Genomic DNA, 12,573 nt, shown 5'->3' with positions numbered 1-12,573 from the left:
TAGCTAACCTTACTTTTCCAGATATCCATTTTCTCTTGGGCGTTTCTCTAGCTGGAGTCGTCATTGAAAATCCATCCTGTTTTCGAGGCAAATTTGGAAACCGGGAGTATTCTGAAATGTTCCCAGATGTGTCACGAACCAGGACCGGGTAAGACCGGTGATGGGGCTGATGTCTTCGAGCTTACCAGTCAAAGCTCTGTCTCCCATTTGACATGTACAAAAATGTAGGAGACTGCGACTGGGTGCGTGGTCGTTACGACAGTTGGGGATATTCGGCACCCAGTGTTGTTCCCCGGTGCCGGATATGTGACCCGTGGCGAGCGATCGCCGGCGGCGGACCCCTCCACCCCGTGACGTCACGTCCCGTTAGGCGGGCGGCGGACAGGTGAGCCGCGCGCCGGCGGCCGGCCGTCGCCAGTCGTCGTGGTGCGTCCCGGCGAGCAGCAGCAGCAGCAGCAGTGGTAGCAGCCGCCAGCGGTCCTCCAGCGATGCTCCGGTGGCGCCTCATGGTCGCAGCGGCGGCCCTCGCCCTCGCTCACTCCGACGGCGCGCAAGGTGGGTGCCCGTCTCCTCGTCCCCACTGGCCGTCCGCTTTGTCGCTGCTCTTCGCCGCCTTCCGTTGACTCTGGCGACGTAGTTTCTGCAGGGACCGTACGAAATGGAGGATGATTTGTTTGCGTCAAATAAACCCTAAGCGTGGTCGCTGGCTTTCTTGAAAGTTGTTTACGTTGACAATGTGACAGAACCGACTAGTGCTCAGGCTCTTACGTGCATAATAAAAAAAAAGCTGCATCGTTATAACATCAACGTTTTGTTATCTTCCCACTTAATAGTAATTTAGTTACTGGAACTAAATGTATAAATGTCACTTTTGATAAGAACGATACTGACGTGCTGATTAAGGGGGGGTAGGACGTCAAACGGGCCGACTTGGAGCAGGAGAGGCACCACAGGACATTTTAATTTCCACTGTCTATACTTTTACAAACAAATTCATAAAACTTTGTCAGCATCACCAGGAAGGATTCAAGATTCACACTCGTTGCAGTGGAAGTTCGAAAACATAACAAAATAATTTTTACGTGTGAAATTTCATCTTTTTTCACTTACTAATGGCTGCATTTGTTGCTATAGGCACACTTTTCTTCATAAGTTAGAGAGATTCTTCGATGAATTTTGCACATCATACATACTATACTCACAGGTGTATGAAACGCTAGAATTTATTTAATTTATGAAAAAAACGAATGAACTGTTATATTTTAAACTTAATGTTTAGGAAAAACACGAATTTTATAGTTAATTACCTCAATTTTTACCACAGTTTTTAATAGATTTAGAAAATTCTAGAGTTTCATACACCTTTAGTAAGGTTTGTATGGTGTGCACAATTCATGGAAGAATCTCTCTTACTTGTGAAGAAAAGCGTACCTATAGCAACAAATACTGCCATTAGTAAGTGAAAAAATGACGAAATTTCACATATAAGAAAAATTATTTCGTTATGTTTTCGAACTTCCACTGCTATGAGTGTGAATTCTGAATCCTTCCTGGTCATGCTGATAAAGTTTTATGAATTATTTTTGTAAAAGTATAGACAGTGGAAATTAAAATGTCCTGTGGTGCCTATCCTGCTCCAAGTCGGTCCGATTAACGTCCTACCCCCATTAAGGACGTTACTTTCGAGGGAATGACAGTTGCTTCGAACTTCGAGAATATGCTATTATGAAAAAAGCGTATTTGTGACATCAGCTGTACAACTGTATGTTTACTCTCTATCGATTTCGATTATCATAGTCATATTTATAGGAGGAAAACTGTGTACATCAATGGATCAAAAATACATTTGCGTCAATATGACCCAATCAAATGTAGAACATACATAACTCTCGTAGTAGTCTGTCTCAACACCAGTCCACGTAAACGCGTTTGCCTCAGTACAATTATAGTAATGCACACATGGTGATCATCAAAGACAAACCACACCACAAAGTGTGCATCACTGCAATTGTGTCAAGTCACAGCATGTTTATATGGTCTGTGTTAAGACAGACTATTAAGACAGTTTTGTATGATTGGTTGGGTCATATTTGACGAAAATGTATTTCTGATCCATTGATGTTCACTGTGTTCCTCCTGTAAAGGTGATTGTAATAGTGGACACCGATGCAGAATAAATATATAATTGTACAGTTGATGGCGAAAATATACCCTTTTCACAATATCTATTTCTATATAATCACCTGTGAAAAGTTCTGTTAATATTTTATTAGTTGTACGAATATATTTACACTTCACAAATGTTTATATATTTCTGACATGGTCAGCCTGGGGGCGATCTGCAGTGTATAGTAACTGAAGAAAACTTCACGAGCCAAGATCGCCAAAAATGCATTTTACTGGATGACTGGTTTCGACAGAGCTACGCTGTCATCATCGGCTCTTATGCTTTTGAATTTTTACAACATATTATCCAAGTATGAGACTATTGAAACCTGTCATCCGATAAAATGCTTCTTTAGAGATCTTGGCTTGTGAAGTTTTCTTCAGTTACCATCACAAATGTATTTCCGACCAAAAAAATCATGATATTGCACGACATTGCCGGGTTCAGTAGTCACAGCGACATTCTTCAGATCATATTACTGTCATAGCAATACATTAACAGATTATTGCATGTTAAACGCATTCGTCGTCTATACTAAAGTTTTCAGTTTTATTTTAACATACAATGAACTGTTGATATATTGCATTCGCAGTAACAGAATATCAATATCGGTGCCGTGGGCGTCAGAGTCGGTATTACATTGTAATCATTGTGATGATGTCAGTCGCGTAAATGTTACTATAGAAGCGGAACCAAATAACGGTAGCCAACTCCTGACGAAGAAGACGCTGAATATATTCGAAAATTGGATTTTTAAGTAACATAGACATCCAAAAGTTTTTATACTCAGCACCTAGCTTCATGAGGACTCAACGTCAGGCTTTAAAAATATTTACTTAAATCAGAACAAAACTTAACATATTCTGTATACTCAGTCCAAGTAGAAATCCAGACGTGATACAACGTAAGATTGTGTGTTGCTATAAAGAGGTGAATGATCTAGTTATTACGTGAACTAAAATTTATTTCCTGTGAGCAGTAGGATTACCGATCCCATTCTTCTGGTCAATATTTCTACTACAGACGTAGTGATCGCTCTTGGACTTCCGTATGGATTCAGTTTTACACAGCACATAAGTTTTGGACTGCATTAAGAAAGTATTTGTAAAGGTACGCCTTTGTGTGCTTGTGTCAGACTGCAAGCGATGGCCTTAAACGTGCTCTATCTCTGGGTGTCTAAGACCTTCGCTCGCAGCACCTCGCTATGTTTACTAGGGCAGCCGACGAAATAATGTGGCAACAGAATTGTACTGCCAACCAGGTTAAGCATCTGGAAATATTGCATATCACCACAGAAAAATCCCAAGATTTATGTTATTGAAAACATATACTACGGGACATTGTTCAGTTGTCCAAATTTACAACAAGCTACATGCCTTTTTGTACTTGTGGGTTTCTGGGGGCTGACCGGTGTACAAAGTTTGGAAAATGGATCTGGAGAACACTTATTTTCTCATCCACAGTGAATGCAAAGGCATCTTGAAGTAATGACCAAAGATTCTTTGTACTTGCTAACTATGAGGAGGCATATTCCTGGCAGATTAAAACTGTGTGCCGGACCGAGACTCGAACTCGGGACCTTGGCCTTTCACGTGCAAGTGCTCTACTGGCGGAATTAGAGCTGTGAGGAGGGGTTGTCAGTCGTGCTTGGGTAGCTCAGCCGGTAGAGCATTTATCCGCGAAAGGCAAAGGTCCCGAGTTCGAGTCTCGGTACGGCGCACAGTTTTAATCTGCCAGGAAGTTTCATATCAGCGCACACTCCGCTGCAGAGTCAAAATTTCATTCTGGAATAAGGAGGCAGACGAAATGTGGTACAGATCTCCAGGCTACATTGATTTATTTAACCTGATCAGCTTGGCGCCGTCGGGCTATTTCTTGCAGTCCACCAATGCATTTTAGAAGAGATGTAGCGTTTCGACTATTGTAGACGATGTGCAGTGTACTTCAGGAAGTTTTACTGTCCGTAAGACGTTTGTTACAGTTTTTCCACCAGGCGTAGACAACGGATGCTGTTGGCGTCAACTAGCACGCCTTATTTTCTTATAGAAAGCTGTATTTTGTGAAGCAGTGCACATCAGCCCTGAGGGCATTGCCGTCCTCTGCCTTGTATCGGAGTGAATGGCCTGCAAAACGTGGTTTACGTAATGATAATTCAAAAACAGTTCAAGTTTTGTGACAGGATGCGACCTTGGTATTACGTTCGTTGCGTCACTCTACCACTACAGTCTGCTGATTAATGCAGCTGACCACTAAGCAGCCGTCCTGTGTTCGAGTCCGGAGCGAGCTGAAACTAGCTTATAGCTTCAAGCAGTGATATGAATAGACAAATGACGTGAAGTAGAAATACTTAACGCTACTGTAGGTGCCACACGAGTTATAACATCACAACTATCCGCTTACTATTGAGCCAAGATGTGGTTTCTCTTTTTCCAGACTATTAAATAACTGTGCCTATAAATCCATGGACAACGGCACCCACGAATCGTTTGGATTCGAGGACGGTTATTCTAGCTAAAGGCTACGTCGGACGTCCTTTATCCCAATTTAATTTCCCCGCCAGCGGAATGGCACCGGTAATCAAACAGCTTAGATATTATGTAAATTTGTACTGGATTCTCATGCAGGTTGGTATCAATAAGCGCCGACAGGAACATGCGGTTAATACTGCAATAAGTTTCATAGCTGATGAAAACATTCTGTTCCTCTATAGACCGAAGACATCGGATCGGATTGTTAAACTAACTGAAACTGTGGTGGCCTATGACGCGAGGTTTGAATTATTAACAACGAAATATTTCCATAACTCATGTCAGTCTCATTTGTCAAGCGAGAATATTGTCACACGCACGTATTACGCATGATGATAAGAAACGCATCTTTGCAATGATTAATGCCAAAAACAGTTTCAGTTCACATTTATCGCTTTTGTAGGAGTTTTAGAAAGTGAAGGTGGAGCAGTATATGTGTCGAGATATCAATTTTCGTGTTGCTCTCAATTTCACCGTAAAATTCAGGAATTATATCCGATACTCAGTTTATGTATGGTGTGTTTACTGAATAATATATCTTCGAGATTCTCTTAACATTGGTTCATTGTTTACGATGTTTGCATCTAATATTGCATTCTCTCAACATGATGTGCCGGTGTGTGATAACTTTGAGCAGTTGCAACTAAATTATCGTTGTTACAAAATAGTTGTTTAACTTATAATTCAATAACATCCTAATACTGTATTCGAACAGCATTTGTCTTCTGCAGCAATTGTGCCGAATACTCAAAATATTATTGGATATTTGTATCATTTCTACTGGATTCTGCCTGTTTCTCTAGTATGACTGATAGGCCTACAAAAAGAATATGTTATTATTAATGTAATGACGAATGACGTATGTAATTTAGATGAAGATGGTCCAGGTGAGATGAATACGATGAAAAAATAAAAAAATAAAATAAAAAAAAGTTGGTGCGTGATGAATTACTGTAAGTGGGATGCTTACTTATCGAAATAAATGGCGTGTCTCTTTAACTGTTACTGCTACGTAGATGTTGACGTCTTCTGCACGTTGACTCGGCTTATTTGGAAGAGGTACTGTCACGTCAGGTAATGGTTCATCTATATTCAGCACATGTGGAAGTCAAAGATATGGCACAGTTCCGCTCTTAGGGGTGGCATCCTTTTCACTGCACACTACATTACTCCCTTGCATACAGAGAGTGTTGCTCATTTAAGCTAGTTTTCACACTACCGCTCACTTTGCGAACTTTACCTCCTTCCAGCATCAATCCGCTCAGCGGCGATACGGAATGATTACGGCAAATCGACTGCAATTATTGACTTTCAGAGACCCCTTCGAGTGTTCTGTGAAAAGAATCGTAACATGGGTATTATGCATTTTATTTTTCCATCTTTCGCGTACAATACGAACCCACATCTCGCTATCGTCAAAATAACATAGATGATTTAGCTGTAAATTTCCGCAGTTGTCTGATGAGGAACTATTAGCTTAATAATATAACAACGGTTCTCTCTTGCTGTATAAACGGAGTAAATACTCGAAGTTATGGTCGCCGGCTTAATTTCAGTTAAGCAGTTTGTCGACATGGTCAAACTATCAGTCTGGGACAAAATAGCGTGCAGCACAGTAAACAGTAAACCAATCTGAGGCGTTCCACTGCATGGTTAGCCGAGCACACCAAAGAGTAACGGAAGCAGTTGGCTGCCCCCTCCCCCTCGCCTTACCTTGCAGAATGCGACACGGCTCAGCAAAAGAGGGCCCTGCCGAGCGCGGCGTTCCGTCACGAGCTGAGTTGCTGACTCCCACAACCTCCAACATCGAACCTGCCTCCCACACCTGTTCACTTCAATAAAAAGTTTCATTCACGACTGATACTTGAGAGCAGGAAAATATTTCTCGTTCTACGACAGACAGGGATTTCATATGAGAGAAATATTATTTTTATTGATTTGTTATGTATTATGCAGGAGTCATCTAGATCTACGGAAGAGCTTTCTTTTATAAGAGCACTCATCATCATCATCATCATCAGCAGCAGCAGCAGCAGCAAATTCAATCATTGAATGATGTGGCCTCTTCGAGTCATGGATTCAGGTAGGCTTTCAGCAGTCTTCTCCAAGTGGGATGGTCTTGGGCAGTTCTCTGCCAGGTGTTAACCAGCGATCTTCTTGATGTCTTTGTCCCATCTGTCTGGTGGTCTTCCTCTAGGCCTCCGGTGCTCCCTCGGACTCCACTCCAGTACTAGCTTCGTCCATCTGTTGTCTTTTCTTCTTGCGACGTGGCCAGCCCACTGCCATTTCAAGGAACCTACTGTCTCTAAGATGTCATTAACCTTCGTCACAGACCGGATGTCATCTGTCCTTTTCCTGTCCTTTCTTGTATAGCCCAGCATTGATCTCTCCATGGCTCTCTGTGCTGTCCTAAGTTTCCCTTTTGTAAATGAGTTCAGTGTCCACGTCTCGCAGCCATACGTCATCACAGGAAGAATGCATTGATCAAATACTGCTTTCTTCAAATTTACTGGAATTTTTGATCTGAACACTTTTGAATTCTTCCCAAATGCTTGCCAGCCAAGCTTGATGCGTCGATAGATTTCTGGCCTTATGTCTCCCTTCATATTTATAATCTGGCCAAGGTAGACATATTCACTGACCTCTTCTAGCAGACTGTCCTTGACCTTCACTCATAAAGCATTTATTAGGAGGTTTATTAACAACGGAAATTCATCCAAAGGTGGTGAAGGTTTCTGTAAGGACTCTGCCTCTTCATACGGAAATTTTTTGTGTGTTTATTGGCCTTCGGTTGTACCCATACATCTTAGAAAGTCAAATAAACTATAATTACATTTTGAACAGTACAACAGTACAACGACTTAGAATAATACTGAAATAAATACATCGACTCCTGAAGTTAACAAACGGATACCAAACGGTGCGAAAGAACACCTTTACACAGACACGCACGCACACGCACACACACACACACACACACACACACACACACACACACACACACACACACACGAGACAAACTCAAACTTAACAGTTACAAATTAATTCTAACTTTTAGAACAACTGCAGCATTTACACGTGACGGAGTGGTTCATGCACGCGGGCTGGCTTCGTTAGCAGCCAGTCGTATTCCCTTCTGTATCGAGGGCAGCAGAAGAAGATGTGATTACTGTCCTGGGGCTCTCCACAGTTTCGATTTGGAGACCGTGTAAGGTGGAGCCCGGGAAGATATTGTCGATGGCAGTTGTGCTTGAATTTCAATCTAGCAATGAGCCTCACAAACTGTCTCGCGATCCTTATGCCAATGGCACATAACTTGCAGTTCAGAGCCCTCTTTGCAGTATACCATTGGACTTTCGGTAGCAGCGGATGGTTTCGCCTGTTTCAGGTACCTAGTGTAGATCTTCAGTCTCCCATGCCTCGTTCCCGTCACTTTTGGTCAAGTGTCTAACCACGGAAATGACATTTTCCGCAGGAAAGCATTGCTTCTGTATGCCAGTCGTCGGCGCGTCCTTAGCCAGTTGATCGGTTTTATCGTTCCCCACAGTCTCAGCATGGTCCTTGGTCCACACAAATGAAGCATTCTCACCAGTTCGGTGCAACTCCGATACAGCGGCAGCTATTCGCTTTGTAAGGTAACACTCCCTTTGTCCTGGCCAATTAAAGTGTTTTTACCGCGGAGAGCGAGTTGGTGGGTATGATAAGTGGTCAGCCGCTGTGTCACGCTCTGTGGTGGCCTAGGAACGCAGCCGTGTAAACTGGCACCTCTTTCGACAGACCAAATATTTCACTCTTGTGCTTTTTAATACCAATGTAGGTACAGGCGATAGAGTTCTTGTATTTGGACCCGTCGGTATAGACATACGTGACACTTGGCAATTGCTCACGAAGGCGATAGAGTTCTTGTATTTGGACCCGTCGGTATACATACGTGGCATTTGACAATTGCTCCAGAAGACTGTCTGGATTGCTGTTATTGACTATTGCGTTCTCAGAGTAGACTACTGTATGCGTCTAGTGTAATAGATAAGTTCGCATCCTTGCTCGAAGTAGCGCAGCAGTCGCATTTTTTGAATGAGGTGATGGTACTTGCTTAGCGATGAAAATGCCTCCACAACTGGTGACGTTGTTTATGTTTGCAACAACGGTCGGTGTAGCATCGCACTGTTAGGTCGCAGGTTTTGTTTGTCAGCACATCACCAAAGCGTTGTAGGTGTTTCAGAGTAAATTTTCTGCTGAGATATTGTCTTCGTAGCGATATGCCTGCTTCCATTGTTTCGACTAACAATGCATTAAGTCGGGGTGGATCCAAGAGCTCATAGGCATAATCGCAGTTGCCTGGAGGCCGTGCCATGGGAACGTTGCATCGCCTTTCGGTAATCGAAATGGTTCACTTTTGTTATTTTTAGTATCAATATAGGCACTTTTATTTAGACCCGTCGATATACGAGTGACTGAATTGAGACGTGATCACAGTCAAAGAACGAAGATGTACAGTTTAACGTCCCGTTGACAATGAGGTAATTGGAGACCGAGAGCCAGCTCGAATTGTAGAAGGAAGTGAATCAACCATTTCTTTTTTAAATGGACCGTCGCCCCACCCCTTTGCTTTCAGAGATTTAGGTAAACCTAAAGCTTTTGGGCCGACAAGGGTTTGAACTGCAGTTCTCTCGAGTGCGATTTCAGTGTGTTACCATGAGCTACCTCGCTGAGAACGACCGTACGTTTCTTTAAGAAAATCAAGTGACAACTTTCCCCGATGAAAACGTCGGGAAACTGCATAATATCGCATTGGAAGACCAGCGATTATACGAGGTGATTCTAAAACTTGTCGCCGTAGGCAAATCAGTGAAAAGCGTACGATGATTCTTACATAAAAAATTACAATGAGAAAGCTTTGTGGTAGACAAGTTTCGTTCAACACTGACAAAAATCAAATGAGAAATTGAGTTTTTCAGCAAGGTCTGGACTGTTTAAAAGAATGAGACTGATTTTGTGAGCCGGTTTGTTACTGTGGATAAGATGTGTTCTACCTCTTCACAACAGAAGTAAACAGGAACAGTAGGGGTGGAAACCTAGGACCCGCGTAATAAAACTCTATTACATCTCCTAGGAAGGTAACGGAAAGGATTTTCCATGTTAGAAAAGCGATTCTTTCAACTGATGACTTACAAGGAGTAAAGCGTAAATCGCAACGTTCATTGAACCTACTGGATGAAAAAATACCATAAACGTGCTGTGATTTGTCTGTGTCAAAATGGGGAGGAGAAATGGGGGAGGTATGAAGTACAAATTGTTGGGACACCCATCTCTATCGCTAGTAAAGCTTTTGGCTCCCACCTACTCCCATATCTAAGGAAGTTGCGGCTAGAAAATGCTTTGAGTTTTAACAACTCTCGGTAGATATTTCGCAGATCTCCTAGAATCGCACTTTAGAAATTTTATTAACCACCGGAAAAACGTTAGAGGCGGAGAATGTGTCTAAAAATAAAGAGGATTTGACATAAAAAACGCAGAATTTGGAAGTCCGATTAATTTTCCCCTTACGCTCGTAATGTTAAGTACTGATATATCTGGATAGCAATCCGCTTCCAACTACTAGTATTTCATTTATATCATTTTGTCAGCCAAAAATTGGGTATCCTAAACCATTTTTTGTAAGTAATGCACGTTTTATGTTAAGTCTGAGGCCGATTCCGCCTTCTTCTTCTGCTATGTCTGCCTCGTGAGAACGTAAGAACCATTTTCTCGGTTGTGATTTGACAGCAAGTTGGTCTCTTCCATGCCTCGTCCTGCCGATGTCTTCAGTTGCATTTACACGCCGCGAATCGCTATAAATTGAGTGGGAGATTTTTTGTTGAAAATGAGTGTGAGTTCTTAAGGGACCAAACTGCAGAGGTCATCGGTCCCTAGACTTACACACTACTTAAACTAAGTTAAACTAACCTATGCTAAGAACAACACGCTCACGCATGCTCGAGGGAGGACTGGAACCTCAGACGGGAGCGTCGGGATTTTTTGATTTATATTTTGTATCATATAAAAGGGTTTCTTCCTGTTCCATTCACAGACGAAACTTCGGAAGAACAATAGTGTTTATACCTCTGTGTGTATTGTTCCTTACGATCTACGCAGGACGATAAGTAAGTGACTGAAGAATATTGGCCCACAAATACAGGTTCAAATGGCTCTGAGCACTGTGGGACTTAACTTCTGAGGCCATCAGTCCCCTAGAACTTAGAGCTACTTAAACCCAATTAACCTAAGGACATCACACATATCCATGCCCGAGGCAGGATTCGAACCTGCGACCGTAGCGGTCGCGCGGTTCCAGACTGTAGCGCCTAGAACCTCGGCCACTCCGGCCGGCCACAAATACAGTTCTTCATATTTTGTAATTAGATTTTCACGAGACGTTACGCATTTTTTGTCAAAAACGTTGAGATATTCAAACATTGTCGCTACAATCGCCAGATGGGGAAAGAGTCCTGGGATAGTTTGCACTGCCGTCGTTTGTGCGCGTAGAGGCTCAGTGCCCCTTATTTGTGGAGCCTGATAAGGATCTCATACAACTGAGAGCTATTTTAGTGTAGGCTATAGAAGTGTTGTATAAACAACTTCTTTCGCACACAAACTGCAATTTTCCAGTATCCAACCAATAAATCGAAACCCGACAATGGCTTTACCTGCACCTTAATGTCTAATCGTCACACTTCCTATCACCACATCTTACTCCCAAGTATTTGTGTGAGTTGACTGACTCCAGTTGGGAGTAATTACTCGTACAGTGAAAGGCTACTGTTTTTATATGTTCCGTTAACACTGATCTGCAGTGAGATCCAATTTCTAGTCTCTATCTTACTGGATATGTCTAGTAAAAATTGACACTGAAACTAATACTATCCCATAGATAATTATGCGTAGCACGAACGCATGTCCAATTACATTTCATTAGTGCACATACAGGGTATTCCAAAAATAATGGTCGATATTGAGGAACACGACAGGAACCATCATTCGAAGCAAAAAAGTCTAGTAAACATGGAGTCCAAAACGCATATCTTCAGAGCTACGAGCACTCGTTCATCTCCACTACTGTGAAATACATATCTTCAACTGAACAAGTGCTCATAGCTGTTTAGGTATGCATTTTAGTCTAATAAACATGGACATGTTTACTAGACGTTTTTGCCTCGAATGATCGTTCCTGTTACATGACTGAATACTGACCATTCCTCCTGGGACAACCTGTACACAAAATTACGAAAGCTTTCGTGAATGAGTTTCCATCTAGGCAACAGTGATGACGTGTGCTTCAAGGAATTTTGAACTTCGTCGCCATCATGGCTAGCTGTCCGACAAGAGTGTGACTTCTTTGGGAAACATAGTTACGGCAAAGATCGAAAGTTTTTCGAAAGTCTGGGAACACCGAATTGCTTGCTTCTAATCATGAAATAGTGTGTGTGGGCACATGAACTGGGTTTCATGTGATCGGTTTTCTCGCAATCCACGCTGATTCCACAAGGAAACTGACTTGTTCACAGCACGTCATCACATTTGTTTTCAGAATAGATTCTAGAACTCAGTGAAACATGAAGCTAAGTGGTATAGATCGGAAGTTCTGTGGAATAGTTCTGCTTACTTCTTTGCGTCAATGTGTGAATGTATTCTTTTCCAATAGTTCCTCAAGGTGCCTGTGGTAGACCATGTGGAGCAGATTCTTTTATCAATTCTGCACAGACTTTGACTATATCCGTTGTGCCACGGAACTAAATGAGCATTAGTGAATGCTTCTGCTCTTCAAGTGGTAAGCCACGTCTTCGCACGCTCGTAGTGTGGACAACAGTTTAGCCTATGGATTGTTGGAGATCTCTCTGC

General features: G+C 42.3%; 1 protein-coding gene across 2 annotated transcripts in view; it reads left to right on the top strand.

The window, feature by feature from the left end:
• Positions 1–434: 434 nt before the first annotated feature.
• The window catches only part of LOC126483138 (uncharacterized), a 256,873-nt gene continuing 244,734 nt past the window's right edge, over positions 435–12,573 (top strand). For both annotated transcript variants that reach the window (XM_050106593.1, XM_050106594.1), the window contains exon 1: positions 435–555. In XM_050106593.1, the coding sequence (XP_049962550.1) occupies positions 489–555 (67 nt within the window). In that variant the 5' untranslated portion in view covers positions 435–488. The remainder of the gene's footprint in view (positions 556–12,573) is intronic.

The sequence above is a fragment of the Schistocerca serialis genome, chromosome 1, assembly GCF_023864345.2.
Source record: "Schistocerca serialis cubense isolate TAMUIC-IGC-003099 chromosome 1, iqSchSeri2.2, whole genome shotgun sequence".
In the NCBI taxonomy this organism is placed as follows: domain Eukaryota; kingdom Metazoa; phylum Arthropoda; class Insecta; order Orthoptera; family Acrididae; genus Schistocerca; species Schistocerca serialis.
This window is presented reverse-complemented; position numbering and strand designations above follow the sequence as displayed.